We start from the raw sequence: 19,720 nt of genomic DNA, 5'->3' as shown, positions 1-19,720 counted from the left end.
TCGATGTCACCGGCCTTCCTCGGTATGCGGTAAAAATCCAATTCACATATTTACCCCAGATGGATGCTGGCTTGACAGATTTGGCACCCGGCTGACTGTATGCCACTGCTGGTCAACTCTTAAACCACACAGATTACTGTCTTGCATACAATTTTTAATCTCCTCAACCAGATGCACTAAGATTTTAGTTTGGAAAATAAACTAAGACAAATATTACAAACAACCGAGAGAGAAAAAAATACTAGGCCTAATATAAAATGGTTTTATAGAAGCTGCTGTTGCTGACATTGTGCTATATTAAAATTATTTATGAAACTAATTTATCAAATATAACAAAAGAAAGGAGGGAAGGAAAAATGAGTAAATGTGACTGTGAGTGGAAAATGGGCATTGGGAAGTGGAATTTTGTAATACTCTGCTTAAGTACTGGTGGACCACCCAGAAATTGCAGAGCAAAACACCAGTGGTACACCAACTTTGCCCTCAGTGGGCCAACAATGGCTATCGGGGACAATGCTAACAAACACTACACGTCAACATCCCCAAAACGTCTATCAACCCACATCTAGATCTTCAGTATGGTCTCACAGACTTGTCAGTGTGGCTTAGAGCACAGTCACAGTGACTTACACAGAATTGCTGTGTAAATGAACTATAAAAAATAAACAAAACTTCACTGTGTAGCTAAGCAGCCATTTTAGACTACAGGAGTGCCAAATTCTGTGCTCCTGTATGCACGTCACACACCACAGATTAAGTAAGTGTTCATCTTGAATTTCTGAATGGAAGATACATGTTTATAACTAGAAACTACAGAAATTGTGAATATGTTTTACGGTCCGTATGCCTGTGTAAAATGCACGCCTGCGAAGTGCACTTGGGAGTTGGAAGTCAGCACAACGCCAGTGGAAGAAAAAGGCTAATGTCAGCTTTCAGTGAAGTTTTGTTCATGCACTATAGCACAGTAGCTGCCTCTGTTAGCATCTTGCTACTCCTTGTGCATATATACATCTCACTGTGGGGACACCTGAAGAGAGAACGGGTCTCAGATCACAGAAGATCATTCAGAACATGGAACATTACCATTTTTAATAACCAAGGAAATCAATTGTGGTTTCAGACGTTTGTATCAAGAAATATCGATATCCTCAAACAACCCAAGTTCAAAATCTAAAAGCCAATGAACGATATGAAAAATATTTTGCAGGAAAAAACACAATGTGCAAATGACATTTTGTGCAATTGTAAATATGATTTACATCCTTGTTGCAAGAGTGGTGTCCCTCCGCTGAGCTGGTCACTTAAGGAGTAATGGAAGCTATGGCATTTAGAAGAAAATGTGCAGTTTGTTCCCAAGTTGGCTAAGAATAATTTCAGATTAGTTAACTGATACTTTTTTAATCCCACAAACAGGGAAATTCCACCTCCACATTTAACCCATCCATGAACTGAGACACCACATACACACTAGTGAGCACACTTGCTGGGCAGCCCTATCCACGGCACCTGGGGAGCAAGTGGGGGTTAGGTGTTTTTCTCAAGGACACCTCAGTCATGGACTGTCAACACTAGAACCGGCAACCTTCCGGTCACAGGCCCAGTTCCCTAACCTCCAGCCCGCGACTGCCCCTGAGAGTTGCGAGTCAGGGGTCTTGAGCTTTGACCTTTTGGCTGAAGGTTGAAGACCTGCATGTCAGAATGTCCTTTTCAACAGTTCGCATATGAGTGACTGGAAACATTTACTGCTGTCTGTGCCTGGGTTTATATAATCAGTCTAATTGCAGTTCAAGGAATCATGAACCCACAGCCAAACTTTAAATGGAAACAGGAGATCATTTAATAACAGTCATGTGCATGACCGTTTTTATCCCCATTTACATATCTCACCTTATTAGAGACTTGCTGAACATGACTATAACTGGAATACCACCTTCAGTTCCCCGTTCTGCTCTGCTTTTCTGAGCTGTGTGTCAGGCATGATATGATCAGCCAGGCATGCTTTTATTATAGCGAGTCATTTGAAATGTAGGATAAATCATGCAGAGCTTCAGTTTAAAACGAGTGGAAAAAATTCTCAGAAACTTCATTCCATACAGTGAGGAATCCCTGCGGGGTTGAATTACCACCAGCAAGTTTTGGCTTGCATTTTTATTTCTGGCTTTATGTATAGTCAACCACCTTATTTCAACTGTATAGTACAGTATCTCCATAAAATCAGCATGTCTGCACAATTCAACATTTATGGCTTTCTGAGAGATATGAAAACAGTGTATTCTGAAGTTTCTCCATTATTTCATACTTGAAAAGTTTGTTTTTGTATCGAAACTAATCATGAGCTCAAGCAGAGTCTTCTCCTGCTGTTTTTCACTTTGAAGAATAAAGCAGTGGGAACCTGTGGAGCATCTCTTGGTACATTGATTACACTTTTGCAACAGTGAAATTGAGTTAAAAATAGCCTCTATCTCCTGTTTCATACAGCCTATGATGTGAGAGCTTGTGACTGGTGTGTTCTGTTCATTCATTTGGTGAAAGAGAGAGAACGAGTGTGAGAGGAAAAGACTGTTTGAAAGACTATACTGAGCTGTTTGAATTTGTCCAGCAGGCTAATTTTAGAAGGAGTTTGCTTTGTAAATGTGTTGTCACCAGATCTGTTTTGGATAAATCAGACCTCATTACTCTGTAGATATGAACTCTTATGTCCTTTTAAACATAGTAGCAGAGACAGCCGAGTGGTCTGAGTCATCCTATTCCTGATGATAGTGGAAACTATACTTCAAAATATACATCAATGCATGCACTCTCAGCTAAAAGGGTATTCGGAAGCAATGACTTCATCAGTGGTGCAACCCATTTCCCTGCTACACTATACCTTTAACCATTATAACTATTTTGTAAAAGGTTCAGTAAACACTACCATCTTTGAATCACTGCCAAGTTTGAATCACTGTTTTCAATGATAAAATCCCAATTTGTGGAAGATATGTGCATTAATTTATTCTATTTAGGGCTGTGGAATGATTAAAATAATCAAATGTGAATTACTCACAATCCTTTTGCGTAGTTCATTGTAATTAATCACACTTTGTGTATTGAATCACGTTTTAACACATTCTTTAGTGAATCATGTTTAATTATCATATTTACTCACATGATGAGCAGTGTTGTAGCTATATGAGGGGACAAGGTTAAACTTCATCAACATGTATTTATTATTTTCAGTAACTCAGTAACATTATTTTCATTGAGTGAATACAGAGTTCACATGAGCGAGAGCATGAAAATCATGTGATTTCCATAGAGTGAATGCAGCTTCCAGTTTTCACACATGTTGGATGTCCAGGGAGAGCAACAGTGGGTTCATGTTCAAACTCTTACATTATGTCTTGTTTTGAGGATATAGCTGGAGCTTTCCACTTTGAGCTGTTACTTTTGTTACTTTGCTGCTCATTGATTTATCCATTTAGCTCCCATGACCACTGTCCTGTGCGTTGGGTTAATGACACTGCCAGCATTATCAGTGTGTTTTGCTTGTTAACAATGCTATAGATTTATGTACTTTGTTGATAAATACATGGCATTGCAGTAGCTGGAAATAACCTCAAGAGATCTGTCAGTGGAAATTCTTGAGATTTAAAAACTCAATTTAAAGCAACACTATGAAGGATTTGGGAATTTGGACCTCTCTGTGTGTGGCAGAAATATTGGAACATTGATTGTGCTTCACACCCCCAAAATCAAATAAATCTGACTTTTCTGAGTGTGTGAAGTTGGTGAAGGATGCGTCTTCTGAGGATGTGAGTGAATTATGTACTATTGTCATCATATCATCATTATAATATGATTTTGCATTTGAGACCTAAACATCAAGGTGGAGTCAAGTCTCTTTTTAAGGCTGTGTTTATGATGTTAATGTGTAAAGACATATAATGTGGTCCATAAAACTTGACAAATCCATCCATATACCTCTGACTTTTAAATGATTATTTCAAGGAAGCTGTAGGAAGTGGAGAAATGTTGGATGTGTCCAGAATAATTAATGGAAAACTGTGGAACAATGAGAAGTTAAAGTTATAATAAACAAAAAATCCTAGACATATAATAATTTCTGGTGTCTTGCTTAGTGTTACGCTGTGAAAGTTATTATTGAATAAAATTACAATGATTATTAATGAAATATCCCAAACCTTTAAAAAGTAGTGTACAACATGTCCTCCATCAATGAGTACAACCATTTAACCATGCAAAGAACTAAGCATTTATGTGGTTCTTTCAGATATCATGGTTCTGGATAACTGTTGCCTTTAATAAAAAAGAACCCCTGAAAAACACCTTTGTTAGGGTGTAGACTTGCCGACGGCCAGTACTGCAAGTGTTGTGCTAGATTTGTTCATTTAAGAATGGCACTGCTAGAATCTCTGTTTCAGACATGTCTTTATGGTGGGTCTTTTTTTTAATGATGGTTATATGTATTAAAAGCTAGAGCTCTAGCACTTTTTGTGATAGACCAGCTTTTTTTTTTTTTTGTTTCTTCACCCTCAAATGAGAAGAAGCAGTGCATTTGACATGGCCTTGGAAGGATTTTAGAGGGTTTGGGCAATTAGCCCTGGTCCGGGGTGTTCCTGTAGGGAGGAGAGGCTTGTTATCTGTGTGCTGTTGATTGCACTACACTGCTGCTGCTGCTGCGGCTGATTGTCCATCATCTCAACCCTGCTCAGTTCTCACACTGCAAGCCCCATTCCAACAAACTGCCTTCACTGCCCGCGTACTGATAAACTGCATTTCTTTCTGCCCTCATCTAACTGCCAACCATGTCCTGTTCCACCAAATGTTTCAAAATATGTTCATATTTCAAAATGTTTTGTTATTCAAATTAGTTTTTTGTCCATATTGGATGAGAGATTTGGCATTAGCATGCCTAAATTGCTAGTGGTTGCATCAGATCAATCAACTTTTTAAAAAAAATGGTAAAATAAGAAGTGAATGCTCTGCACTCTGGTAAATTTCAATATAAATGCGCTTTTGCAGCTTAATGACTTGTTCCGTATTCTCAGCACTGATTTGGCTTATGTTAGCTGTCCTCACTGTCAAAGAGAGCGTATAGCCAAACAGAAAATTAAAAAACGGTTGTATAATTGACTGAATGTCCTGCAGAGGAGCAGAAAATTGCAAGGCAACAGTTCAGTGGAATGAAAATGTACACAAAAACAGCCCCAGAGCAGTATTCACAGGCCAAATCACTGAAGCTATTCCCAGTGGGGATGTTTTAAAAATAAATGCCTGTGTGCAATACCACTTTAAAAAGAGTGCATTTTATCTGTTCACTTTATGATCAGATGGGGAAAAGAAAAAAAAAACTGCATGATAACGTTAAATAAATGTATAACTTCTCAACGTGTCACCCTGTTTCACTCACTCCTTATCACAAATCCTCCATTGTTCGTTTCTGCTTCTGTCTCAAACCAATCCTGGGCTGTGCCATCAGGGAGCTGCTTATCGATGTCCCTGTGACAGCACTGCTGTTGGACAGACATGAATACATCTGACCTCTGCAGTCCTTTATTCTGAGCTGTCCATTTACAAAATACCTGCTGAATAGATTTAGCCTTTTTCTTCAATTTGTCTTGTTCACAACTAAAAATAGACCAGCACACCAGGAAACGTCTTTATACGCGACAGTTCAATAGACCGGAATCACTGTTCAAAAGTTTGCAACTAATGGTAATTTGGTAATATAAAACCAATTTTTTTGATAGATACATGTATGCAATTACAAAGTTGCAGTACTAATATTATTTGGAAGCTGTAAAAAAAAGGCCCTTTAAAAAGGTTAAAATGATGAACAGAGCTGTTGAGGATTCGTAATAATTGAGAAAATTGTGTAGCATTGAGAATGAAGTTCTCGCATTTCAAAAGTGGTAAGCAGTTCTTGAAGAAGATTCCTCCATATGAAATTACTATAAAATTGTAAATTTTTGTAAACGTGATTGTAAAATTAGAGCTATTATGTTGTTTTCGTCGACTTTCTAAGTGAAAAGAAGTTAACATGTCTCCTACAGGGAACAAACAAGAATATAGTATTTGTCTGATAATCTTAGTGCACAATTTCAGTTTTTAGAGTTTAATATATTGGACAAATTTGAAATATAAATTGTGCTGTATCTGGCTACATCTGGCTCGGGTTTGTTTTCTAAATAGTGATTTTTCATGTAATAGAATTTTTTAAAGAACATTTCTAGGTACATTTCGCACTCTCACGTGCATTTTCTGTCTTGCGTGCTGTGCTCTCCATCATGTATGTGTACGACAAAGCCTAGTTAACGGTCTTGCAGTCTGTTTACAGTGGATTAAATAAAACGAAAGCTTGCTAAAAGGGAACTATTTAAAACGTTGTGTTCGTATATTTAAATACAGTCATTTGTGATATGTGATAAAAAGCAGACCAGCTTTTAGGCTATAATAGCAAGAGGACTGGCACGTTGTCTCTTCAGTGGCACATTGACTGTGGGTGCAGTTTCGCAGCAGTGTGAGTTTTAAATATTACCAACGTTAGTCAGGCCTAGTTGAGTTGGGTCTTAAAGCTGCGGGTACATGTCAGGTCCGGGCTTTAATTTCATGCCTGTCTAGTCCTCTACTTCTAATTTCTAGTTTATAAGATTTAAGTCTACATTGTACCAGTTGTAATTCCTGTATAGAAAATAAACAAAATAACCTAACACGTGTTAGTAATATAATTATCACCTTTTTCTCAATCTCATGTGTTCTGATATGGCAGCCTCTTTCTCTGTTTCTGAGTAGTTGTTGTTTTTTTCCAGGCCCTCCCCAGCTCCCCCTGAGCAGAAGAGGCTCTTTTTGACACAGTGGGTGTGTGATGTCGCGGCATAACCATCGTTTCGAGCGGGATTTCCGGCCGGTGTGGGATCGGAGAGAGCGCTGTGGTATCAGCAGCAGCTGTGTGGTGGCAAACGGCTGTGGCTCCACCGCTGTCTCTGCCACCTCCGTCCCCAGCAGCGGCAACAACAGGCCTGGCTTGCTGCCCCTGCCTGTCATCCCCTCACTGCTGCCCACCCCCGTCACTGGGGCAACCACCACCTCCAGCACAGAGCTAGCTTGCAAGCGTCTAGCTCCTACCTGCACCACTTCCACTGCTAAGGTATGGCTGCTTCCACCCATGTATTCTAACCATATACCACAGCCCTGCGATTACTTAGCACCTGGGTTTTATTCCATGTCTCTCCTGTACAACCTGCATAAAGCAGACAACAGTAGGCCACCCAGCAGAGACATAGAGCAAAACTTCCATACTGAAGAGGGGTATAAATCTCTGACTGTATGGTCTAGTTTGATTATTTTGGTACAGTTCTCAAACTCAACAAGGCTAGAGTTTAAGAGTTATTATGTTATATTGTCTGCAGTATCCCGTAGTGCAGCGTTGTATCCCTCAGCCTCGACAGTTTGATGGCATTCACAATTTTATGTCATTTTTATGTTTTCATTCATAGTTATTCTGTCACTATGATAGTCAGACAGATAGTCAGACCCCTTCAGTGAGCCCAGAGGAAAAGTCGTCTATTACAACAGCACAAAGTATTGTTGTATACTATTATACAGATGCATAAACAGAAGAAGTAAAGATATATAATAGATGAACTAAAACAACCATAAAATATAATGTGCTGTACAAAAATAAGTAAGTAAAATAATGAATATTATGCAGTGGTGAATGTCACGTCTAGTGAACAAACCGAGAGACTGTACATTATAAACAGTAACATATGTTAATAGCTGTATGTGCATGGGTGTATGCATATGCATGTGGCAGTGGAAAATGGAAAATTTATGGATGTGTAAACAAAGTGGTAGTGCAATATGCAAGATGTATGGATGTATAAACCTATGTATAAACTACATGCTAATAAATACAACTCATTTAGCTTTATGCCACTCTTACCTTGGCTGTCAAGCAAAAAAAGAAAACACTTTATTCAGCACAAAATGGACACTAGTGACATTTGTTTAACCCTTTAGCCAGAGAAAAGAAACCAATGGAGATAACATATCTAGATAGACACGTGCCTCCATAAAGTCAGCTTTCAGCATGTTGTCTTTCTCATGTGGTAAGTCACGTATGTCATTTGAGTAATCCATTGTAATAATATTCAGATATTCAGATATTCGACTTCCTAGCAGTGATTAACTATCTGCCTTTCTGTAGTTACCAGCTAACAAAAAACAATACAGTAAAACAATACACCAAGCTTTTTTATCCTTTTTTCGTGTTTGTAAAAGCCTGTGAATTTAATTTTGGCCTAAGTATCAATGTATACTTTTGTTGATATTATTCCAACTTTCTAAAATCAATGCAGTTTAGTCACCACATTCAGATCAATGCATCATAATGCACTGATGCATTTTTATGCCTCTAGTACTGAATAAGTATTATTGATAGTTGTGCAATGCAGCACAACAGTCAGCAACCCTCCACCTGGACATCTGCCTTCCTACAGAGTTCAGACCCAGCTCTGATCTCCCCTGATCTTGATCATCAAGGTCTTCTGAAGAGACTGGGTGGTTAGATTAGGTGAAGTAGATTAGGTTTCAAAGTAAACTCTGCCTAAAGGTATATCTCTTTGAGGAGGGCTGGTCACCACTGATGTAGCACCTTTGTAGCAATTTCAAAAGCAACAGATGTAAATGCTTGTTACAGAAATCGTTCCTGTTTTTAGCCCACATTCTTTATCTGGTTTCAGCCATTTCTCTGTATTTAGTATTATGCCTTTATGTACAGTATATCTATGTTAGAAGAGTTGTTGATGTTGAGCTGAAACACCCACATGCTGTCTGTTTTTTTCTGTACTTTCAAGGGAAGCAAAAAAGATTAAAGCAGTAGCAGATCTTAGGGTCAATTTCTCTGTCATCCATCATGAAAGGCCTGGAGCCACCACCTTTCCCCAGCATATCCCCACATATGATATTTCCCTCCTCATATCTCCACAAGCCATCTTTGATAACGGATGGCAAGGGTGATTATTGATCTGCGTCAAGAAGAAACTCCTCCGCATCCTTTTCAAACAGTGAGGGAGGAGGTGGAGATGCAGCAATCACTTATTCCAGCCCTCTAGATTAAGAAGGGTGTGGGCTCTAATGCAATATTCCTGCATATTATGCATATTATGTATTGTCCTAAGGGATGAAGTTTTAGCATATTTTTAAGCACTTGAAGCCAGGTAAAAAAAAAAGAGGCATTAGCTAAGTAATCCATGTTGGCAGATTCAACAAAGATGTGTATGGCTTTATAAGACAGTCTTCGTTCTGCGGTTTCTGCTTTTTTAACCTGAGCCTCTGAAGCCACTTTGATGTGGAGGCTTGTGTAATATAATATGGCTGAATTTCAATTCATGTATATGCAGGTTTCTCATGATCAGTGTTGATTCACCGCAAGACTTGATTTCCATATGACATTTGCCAGTTTCACCCCTCTACTGTAGATAAAACCTACCACGCAAACACAGAGATGCTGTTCGTTTATCAGTTTGTTCCATTCTACAGCACAATAATATGATCCAGTGGTAGGAGTCGTATGATTTTATTATGTTAGTGTGAAGGATTATGCTTCTCCAAAGAAGAAGAATGAAAAGCCTGCTAATGCTGTGAAGCTGTTTTTTTGTTACCACTGTTAGCTTGTAAGGTCAAGATTAAAACATTTCAGATTGTCTCTAGTTAGCCTGGCAGCCTTTGGTTGATGTGATGAGTTACATTAATGGCTGTTCCATCTCCTCAAGGCTGTTGCCCTCTTGTATTATTTGTGCAGAATGGACCATCTGGACACAATAGCTACCATTACCAAGCCCAAAATAAGTGCCCCCATTAGCATTTATGCTAATACGGGTAGCAGTACTGTGACACAGGTTGTGTTAGTGGTGGGTAGCCCTGCCTCACTTTCACGCTGGCTGCTGAGTCTCAATAGCATCTGCAGTCATGTCACATTTGCTACAGATTTAGAAGAGATACTGCAAAAGCGTGTGTGAGAGAACATTAACATAGTCTCAGTCTATCGCTCTCCCTCTGTCTCTATCACACACATACACATACTCTCATACTTCCTAGCCAGCGTGACTCGGCCCCTCCCCCAGACGAGTCACGGTACATACTGCGCAAAAGTGAGAGACCACCCTTAGTTTGTTTGATTTCCTATGTCTTTATTACAGATCCCCTTCTATTCAAGAGACTGGAGCCCAATCCCATTTCTTATTTCTACCCCTACTCCTTGTTTTTGAGTGTCACCTTGTCCCTTAGAACTGAGTTGAAAAGGGTAGTGGTTAAAATCCCTGTAAAATTGGACCCTCAAATAAAGAAAAACATTACTTCATTAACAGGCTACAAGCAGTGCTCTGTAGGCGACCCTGCCAGTCTTCAGTGATAGCAGAGGAAGGTAAATTTCAGGACCCACGCTGCTGGGCTTCAGTTAAATTTAGGGCATTAAAGAGGTGGGGTGTGAAATTATTTATTATTACCCACCCCTGATTATTCGGTGATATGAAGCTGAAGTCAGCTATTCACCAGCTTCTTGCTTGAATTTTCCTAGTTCACCTTAAATGGAGCAGCAGTTAGATTCCGGCGTTTCAGGCATCGGTACTACTGGACAATTTAAGGTGGAATGGGTAATTTATCTAGCTAGCTACCAAGACATTAGCATACGATTAGTAATTTTTTATGCTTATTATAAAGAGGTCCAGAATACATTAAAATTACATTAAACTAAGACAGTACAACTTGTTTTAATTTGTAAACAGAGAAAATTCTCACATTTGTGGGTTTCTTTGGTCGCTTGTGCAGCCATCTTGCCAGTTTTTCTTTTTTCTCATAACACACTGTTTGGGTCCTGACTGTTGTCTGCGCTTATGCACCGAACAGCAGTTCAGAATACCCAGCCTTCATAGAGTCCTTGGAAGGGGTGCTTGAAAGTGCTCCTCCTGGAGACTCGATTGTCCTACTGGGGGACTTCAACGCTCACGTGGGCAATGACAGTAAGACCTGGAGGGGTGTGATTGGGAGGAATGGCCTCTCTGATCTGAACCCGAGTGGTGTTCAGTTTTTGGACTTCTGTGCAAACCACAGTTTGTCCATAACGAACACCATGTTTGAACACAAGGATGTCCATAAGTGCACATGGCACCAGGACACCCTAGGCCGCAGTTCAATGATTGACTTTGTAGTCGTGTCAGCGGACTTGCGGCCATGTGTACTGGACACTCGGGTAAAGAGAGGAGCTGAGCTGTCAACTGATCACCACCTGGTGGTGAGTTGGATCAGGTGGTGGGGGAAGATGCCAGTCAGACCAGGCAAACCCAAACGTATAGTGAGGGTTTGCTGGGAACGTCTGGCAGAAGAACCTGTCAGATTGATCTTCAACTCACACCTCCGTCAGAACTTTGACCAGATATCGGGGGAGGTGGGGGACATTGACTCAGAATGGGCCATGTTCCGCTCCTCCATTGTTGAAGCGGCTGACTGTAGCTGTGGTCGCAAGGTAGTTGGTGCCTGTCGGGGCGGTAATCCTCGAACCCGGTGGTGGACACCCCAGGTGAGAGATGCCGTCAAGCTGAAGAAGGAGTCCTACCGGACATGGTTGGCCTGTAGGACACCAGAGGCAGCTGACAGGTATCGACAGGCCAAGCGATCTGCGGCTTCAGTCGTTGCCAAGGCAAAAACCCGGGTGTGGGAAGAGTTCGGTGAGGCCTTGGAAAGTGACTTTAAGTCGGCTCCGAAAAGATTCTGGCAAACCGTCAGGCGACTCAGAAGGGGAAAGCAGTGTGCCACTAGCACTGTATATAGTGGAGATGGTGTGCTGCTGACTTCGACTGAAGACGTCATTGGGCGGTGGAAGGAATACTTTGAGGACCTTCTCAATCCCACCGACACGTTCTCCAGTGAGGAGGCAGAGTCTGGGGACACAGGAATAGGCTTGTCCATTACTGAGGCCGAAGTCGCTAAGGTAGTTAAAAAGCTCCTTGGCGGCAGGGCTGCAGGGGTGGATGAGATCCGTCCCGAGTTCCTCAAGGCTCTGGATGTTGTGGGGCTGTCTTGGCTGACACGCCTTTTCAACATTGCGTGGACATCGGGGGTGGTGCCACTTGATTGGCAGACTGGGGTGGTGGTGCCTCTTTTTAAAAAGGGGGACCGGAGGGTGTGTTCCAACTACAGGGGAATCACACTCCTCAGCCTCCCTGGTAAGGTCTATGCAAGGGTACTGGAGAAGAGAGTCCGGCTTATAGTCGAACCTCGGATCCAGGAGGAGCAGTGCGGGTTCCGCCCTGGTCGTGGAACACTGGACCAACTCTTTACCCTCTCCAGGATTCTCGAGGGTTCATGGGAGTTTGCCCAACCAGTCCACATGTGCTTTGTGGATTTGGAGAAGGCATTCGACTGTGTTCCCCGGGGTATTCTGTGGGAGGTGCTTCGGGAGTACGGGGTACATGGCTCTTTGCTACGAGCCATTCAGGCCCTGTACAAACAAAGCAGGAGCTTGGTTCGCATGGCCGGCAGTAAGTCAGACTTTTTCCCAGTGAGAGTTGGACTCCGTCAGGGCTGCCCTTTGTCACCGATTCTATTCATAATTTTTATGGATAGAATTTCTAGGCGCAGTCAGGGGATGGAGGGTGTCCGGTTTGGTGACCTCAGGGTCACATCGCTGCTGTTCGCAGATGATGTGGTCCTATTGGGGACATCAGGCCGTGAACTTCAGCTTTCACTGGATCGGTTTGCAGCCGAGTGTGAAGCGGCCGGGATGAGGATCAGTACCTCCAAATCCGAGGCCATGGTTCTCACGCGGGAAAGGGTGGAGAGCCCTCTCTGGGTCGGGGATGAGCTCTTGCCTCAAGTGGAGGAGTTTAAGTATCTCGGGGTCTTGTTCACGAGTGATGGTACAAGGGAGCGGGAGATTGACAGGCGGATTGGTGCTGGGTCAGCAGTGATGCGGGCTCTTTACCGGTCTGTTGTGGTAAAGAAAGAGCTGAGCCATAAGGCAAGGCTCTCGATTTACTGGTCGATCTATGTTCCCACCCTCACCTATGGTCATGAGCTTTGGGTAATGACCGAAAGAACGAGATCGCGAATACAAGCGGCTGAAATGAGTTTCCTCCGCAGGGTGGCTGGACTCTCCCTTAGAGATAGGGTGAGAAGTTCGGTCATCCGAGAGGGACTCGGAGTAGAGCCGCTGCTTCTTCACGTCGAGAGGAGCCAGTTGAGGTGGTTCGGGCATCTTGTTAGGATGCCTCCTGGACGCCTCCCTTGGGAGGTGTCACAGGCAAGTCCACCGGGGAGGAGACCCCGGGGAAGACCCAGGACACGCTGGCGTGACTATATCGCCCAGCTGGCCTGGGAGCGCCTCGGAATCCCTCCCAGGGAGCTAGTGGAAGTGGCTGGGGATAGGGAGGTCTGGGCTTCATTGCTCAGGATGCTGCCCCCGCGACCCGAACCCCGGAGAAGCGGAAGATGATGGATGGATGGATGGATGGACACTGTTTGGAGTGTGCCTCTAAAAAACCTTCATTTGGAGGGCCATGTAGCTCTAACACTTCACCCTCCCTCTCCATCTCAACAAATATTGGGACACCCTACCCCTAGACGTGAGCACGCAATACAGAAGACTATGGGCTAAGTGGTAGGGTTACAGAATCTGGGGTTTCAAGCCCATTGTTCCAATTACACCAGCAGCCTCTTTGTAGATCTTTTGCCTATTTTGTTTTCTGAGTCGCAGCTTCTTGATAGCTACGCATCCTTTCAGACTCATAGAATCACCTGATGCAAGAGTGGAGCTTGATTTTCTCCTCTCACAGCTAAAAAGTGCTGTTTATCTGATAGTGACAGTTTTGCTGGTGTGCCTAGTCTTGCATGGTTGTTAAGAGTCAGATTTCTCTGCATCTTTCAATCACCTTTTTCAAGCCAGTTTTGGAAACAGGCTGTTTATCGCTTACTTTCCTTTGACTTTCTCCTTATTTATGCAAATGGTTTATATCTCATCTCTTCAGCAACATCTCCTGAAAAATGGATAACTGGAAATTAAATAAATGAAGGGTGGTCTCTGGCTTGTGCACAGTACTGTGTGTATCTAAAAGGGTTTTCTGTTGTTATAAACTTGACATTGTTACAGTGTCAAGCAGAACGCTTTTTCACAACAAAGAGCCCTTTTCTATATACTGTAGAACCATATATAACACATTCTCCATCAGTCTGAAGAACCATTTCACTATGTGAAGAACCATGTAAGCATGCAGATGGTTCCTTGAGTGTTCATAGTTGTATATAGAACCATTCTCTTTACTAAAGAACCCGTAAAGAACCATGTTTTTAGATTGTACATAATCGTACTCCCCCCTCCCCCCACAAACAAACTCACTTTGTCTCTCTCTCTCTCTCTCTCTCTCTCTCTCTCTCTCTCTTTCAGAAACGCACACACACACACACACACACACACACACACACACACACACACACACACACACACACACACACTTCCATTTGATTTTCACCTTTAATCATCACTTGTCTTGTTTTTTTGGAACAGTCTCAAGATGCCTGAAAGCCTATCAAGTCTTTCAGCCTGTATCTGCAGGCTGCCCTCTTTCAGCAACTCCACTCTGCAGAACATTTCATTTTGTCAGCAGAGTGCACTCCCGTTTAGATTTGGTAAAATGGCATTATGCAAAAAAGCAGTCAGAGTGTGCCAAAACACAGAGAGCTACTTGAACTTGGCAATCGTTTACTGCATGGAGAGAAAAGAAGAATGAAGAGGCAGTGGAGAAAATATTTTCACATCGCCCTGCAAATAATTTGAATTACTTGTTATCTCGCTCTCATGTCATAGTAGCTCTTAAGAGTTCTTACAAAATATCGATATCAAAGATTTCCAGAATTGTGAGAAAATAAGATTACATAAACAACCGAGATTAGTAGCAATCTAATCATCACAATGAATAAAACAATGATAAGTGAAGTAAGGCCTGATAGGAACATACCAATACTGATTTTAAGGAGCTAAAAAGACTGGATAGTATTATTGGATGGTTTTAGTTAAACAGGGCTTCCTACTTCCCACTTCCACGAAAAAAAAAAGATATCATTCTCTGTAGTTATTCCTATAGAACAGTGAGATCAGATAGAAAGGCAAAGAAGTCTTTAGCTTATGTCTCCTGCTCAGATATTCTTCTTGAAAAAAAGAGCCCAATAATCTCACATCTGTCTCCTCTTGAGTTTTAATAGAGACCTCAATTAAGTCATATATTGTCAAAATAGGCAAAGATAGTAACAGTCATCTTCATTTATCTCCAGATGAAATCTTATCTCTCCTTTATCTCTCTTGTATCTCATGTCCTGGTTTGTCTAATGCTGTTTCAAATAAGCAGTTTTAAAAGATTAACCATTTAGTCTCCTGAGCCATAAAAGCAAAATTTTGCTCTTATTTTACTAGTGTGTGACTGTCAATTTTCAATTGTTGAATTTCTCAAATTCAAACAGCAGAAACTCACAAAACCTTAAATATTCTAAACATTGTAGCACCATATATGCCATGTGTTTAAATTAGATTTCAGATTTTCCAGTTCTGAGAAATAATGTTTCATAGAATATAAAATAATGTCTGTTATTCCTTTCGCATATTGATACTCATATAGAGCATTGAGTAACCACTGATACTGATCTGAGATTTTGTTTAGACATTGAGCTATTTTTAGTGGAAGTACTTCACTTAAGATGAGCATCTAAAAGTAGACTTGCTCAAAAACTACTCAACACTCTTTTAGCCCAGGATGAAATACACCGCTATCATCAAATACCACAATGTAAGTGCTAGATATGTTAAAGAATATGTAACGCTGGGGTGTGAGGAGGCACGAGGAGCAGTGACTTTTATTGAGGGCTAATCCAGGGTCGTGGTCATGACAGTCCAGGTCCATAGATCCAACACGGATAGAATGAGGGACAGACATGACAAAATCGAAAAACAGACAAACAGTTCCAACAGAACAAACAGTAGATCCAATAAGCATACAGGCATCAAACATACATCCAAACAACAATTCAAACAGCACATCAAACATCAAACAAACATCCCAAACAAAGACCTGCAACCACACAGGGGAAAACACAGGGCCTAAATACAAGAGGGTAAACGAGGGATAGGCAGAAACGCAGGTGGAGACAATAGGAGCGTAGTCATGAAACAAGGGGGTAGGACTGAAAACCAAAACAAAGAAGCACATGGACAGGACTGGGAAGTAAACAACACAAGCACATGGACAGGATTGGGAGGGGCCAATCGTGACAGAATTTAATCAGATCATTTTTTTCTGCTGATATTGGCTCAGTACTGATACTTGTTATCAGATTGGTGCCATCTCTATAAACCACTAAATATGGGCAAATATTGGTGATGTCTGCAAATACATATAAAACTGACAGCCTTTAATGTCAGTCAGTATATTCAGCCAACCAATATATCAGTTTGGTCCTACACTGAAGCCAGGTCTATCAGTCAGATAAAAAGACCAGGCTCACACAGTGGTCTAAAAAAGCTCTTACCCCCTAGAAAGCCGGTGCGCCCTGAAACAGGAAAGAATAGGAATTGGTTCATTTGATGTGGCATGAACAGGAAATTCATACAAGAACAAAGCTGTTCTGTCAGAAGCCTTTCACAGTGGCCCTTGCCAGGCAAGGATGAGGAGACACTAAGGGCCAAGAGTTTCTCTTTTAAACCCTAGACAGCTGAGTTCTGAAGATGGGCTGGCATGAAGGAACCAAGCCATTATTTAAAGAAAAGAATGCTACCCACGGAGCCACTGTGAGAAGCAGCTCCACCCTCATTCAGCTCACACAGGTTGTTCTTCAGGAGCCAGTGGAGATGCCACGAAGAAAACAAGCCACTTTGCGTGGACCTCGCCCGCCTTGACAAATGATGGATCAACATTCCTTCCCAGTTTGTCAGTGTAGGCGCAGGCCTATGGCAGGGCTAAGGAGGAGGCTTCAGCACTGACAACAGAGATAGGAATAGCAAATAAGAGGCATGACAGCATGTATGCTGTAGCAGGGCTGTCTGAGAAGGGGAAGGTGATCCTGGCCAGCGCCAGGCGGATTAGAAGAGTGGAGGACAGCCATCTCCTCAAATGAAGACAGCTATTTGACTTAAGGAGGGAGATCCATGTGCACACATACTGGGAGGAGGTTTTAGGAGGCGCAAGCTGTGATTGTTTAGTGTGAAAACAGTAGCATACACATTGTCTTTCTGAAAGTACTGAAGAATGGAAGGATATTTAAATGAAGTGCATGCGGCGAGTACCTCTGAGAAATGTAGATAATGAGCTCAGGGCACTGAGGAGAGGAAAGCTCTAACAATGCTGTGGTGGTATCACTATTAGTACCTTTTGCAAACACGTTGCTGATGCTTCAACAAAGTCCAACATACTTGCAAAAAATGGTAAACCAGCCCAGAATTGGATAAAAACTCAGTTTAGTATGAATTAATTATCATATGAACAGATCTTTTCATGGAACATCTACCGTATTGGTGCATTTCGTAGGTTTACAGGTACTGCTCAATACAGTGCTGTGCAAAAACCCTTCATTTATTTGGTTTCCAGTCAAAATGGGCATTAACTACACAATATTCATTTTGCAGCATGAGGAAAAAAAAACAAGACAGAAATGTATCACAATTATTTAACAGAAAATTAATTATACAGAAGCCTTGAAAACTAAATCTAATATTTTTGTTGACTATTCAGTGGCCACACTTTTTATTAAAATTTCCATAATTTTCAGACTTTTTGTGTTAAATTTTTTATTTCCAAAGTTCAGTCTTAAAAATTGGTTGTATTTTCTGCTTCTCATGATCCAAGTAACCCAGACACATTCAGTGATACTGAGGTCTGGACTCTGGGGCGGTCAGGTTTGTTCTGAGAACACCAGCATCTTTTTGTTACATTTCCAAATTACTTATTGTTTATTTCTTTTTCTTATTTAACAGCTACTTGACAGCTACTTGTAAGCCTCCTCAGACAGTGGAAGGATGGACAGAAGCACTTTTTTCATATGTGAAGCATAAGTGGAGCTTGATTTTCTCCTATCTCATTGTAAATATATCCTGAAAAATGAATATGTTGTACCTTATTTCCGTTTGCTGGAAATTAAATAAACGAGAAGGTGGTCTCTGCCTTTATGCAGTACTGTGTGTCAGAATTCTACCATCCAGTCCTTCACTGGAAAGCGATAACCACCTCTGATGAGACTTTATTCGAGTGGTTGACCGTTCTCAGCTCAGCAGTGACCAATAGAGTAATGACATGTTAGTAAGTGTTACATTGTCGCAAAAGACAAGTGGTGCACTATCTGCTATACTTGGCTCCTGCTCATTGTTCTGATTGTGTTTGAGGGCAGCAGCTAATAACACTGTGAAAATTAATGCAGCTACATGCCTTGTGGCATAGATGAAAATTAAAAAGTAGTCTTGGGGTATTTCTTAAATGTAAGTAAATGGGTTTAGTTATTTGTTGTGTTCAATGTAACACAAGGCAAAATTCCCTCAGTGGCCTCTTGAGATAACCAATTAAGATTAGATGCATAGTTTTTTGTCAGAGAAAAGCATGGCTGGGTTACAATTCCCTTAATCCTTGGTATAGCTCATTAACCTACTTGATTGTGATACTTAAGTCTGACATCCATAAGGCTTCGAAGCAAATCTGTTTGTCATCATTTTAAAACCACAATGCATTAGCCTGCCTATATGTTTGGCCTAATACTCTTTTGTTTGAAACATTAGCAGAATTACAGCTTATCATGATACATGGGTGATTCTCCCATACAATCAAATGCATGTAGTTGTATGCAAAAGTTTGGCTATTCTTTGTTTTCTAAGTGAATATCCTCTACATCCTCTGCAGATAAAGCACTTCTGCACTTTTTAATGCATATTTACTGTTTGTTTGCTGAAGTGAGTTCAGGTGTTTCAGCCATATCCATAACAAGTGGATGAAATTAAGCACATAGCCTTGCAGTCTCGATAGACAAACACTGGTGGTAGAATGGGTCGTACTGATTAGCTCAGTGACTTGAAATATGGATCTGTCATAGGATCCCACCTCTTCAACAAGTCAGTTTGAAATTTCTGTCCTGCTAGATCTGCCCCAGTCAACTGTAAGTGCTGTTATTGTATAGGAGCAGCAACAGCTTACCCACAGTAGATGCGAACTCACAGAACGGGGCTGCTGAGTTCTGAAGCACACAGTGTCTATCCTCTGTTGAATCAATCACTAAAGAGTTCCAAGTTGCCTCTGGAAGCAACATCAACAAAAGAACTGCACATTAGGAGCTTCAGGAAATGGGTTTCCATGGCTGAGCAGCTACACACAAGCCTAAGATCAAAATTCACAAGGCTAAGTGTTGTCGGGGAGTGGTGTAAAGTATGCTGCCCCTGGAGTCTGGAACAGTGAAAACGTATTCTGTAGAGTAATCTGACTAATCTTGCTTATCTATCTGGCAGTCTGATGGACTTGTCTGGGTTTGGCGAATGCCAGGAGAATGTTAACTTCCAGACTGCATTGTGTCAACTATAAAATCTGGTAGAAGAGGGATAATGATGGGGGGTTGTTTTTCAGATGCTGGCCTAGGTCCCTTAGATTCAGTGAAGGGAACTGTAATATGTCAGCAGAGCAAGACGTTTTGGACAATTTTA

General features: G+C 41.5%; 1 protein-coding gene across 3 annotated transcripts in view; it reads left to right on the top strand.

Moving 5' to 3' along the window:
- LOC108441727 (kelch-like protein 29) overlaps positions 1 to 19,720 on the top strand; it is a 125,015-nt gene that overhangs the window by 22,505 nt on the left and 82,790 nt on the right. For all 3 annotated transcript variants that reach the window (XM_037541769.1, XM_037541768.1, XM_037541767.1), the window contains one exon: positions 6,813 to 7,150. In XM_037541769.1, coding sequence (XP_037397666.1) covers positions 6,869 to 7,150 — 282 coding nt within the window. In that variant the 5' untranslated portion in view covers positions 6,813 to 6,868. The remainder of the gene's footprint in view (positions 1 to 6,812; positions 7,151 to 19,720) is intronic.

Source organism: Pygocentrus nattereri, chromosome 10 (assembly GCF_015220715.1).
Source record: "Pygocentrus nattereri isolate fPygNat1 chromosome 10, fPygNat1.pri, whole genome shotgun sequence".
Taxonomy (NCBI): Eukaryota; Metazoa; Chordata; class Actinopteri; order Characiformes; family Serrasalmidae; genus Pygocentrus; species Pygocentrus nattereri.
Note: the sequence above shows the minus strand (reverse complement) of the source record. Positions and strands in the feature narration are given on the sequence as shown.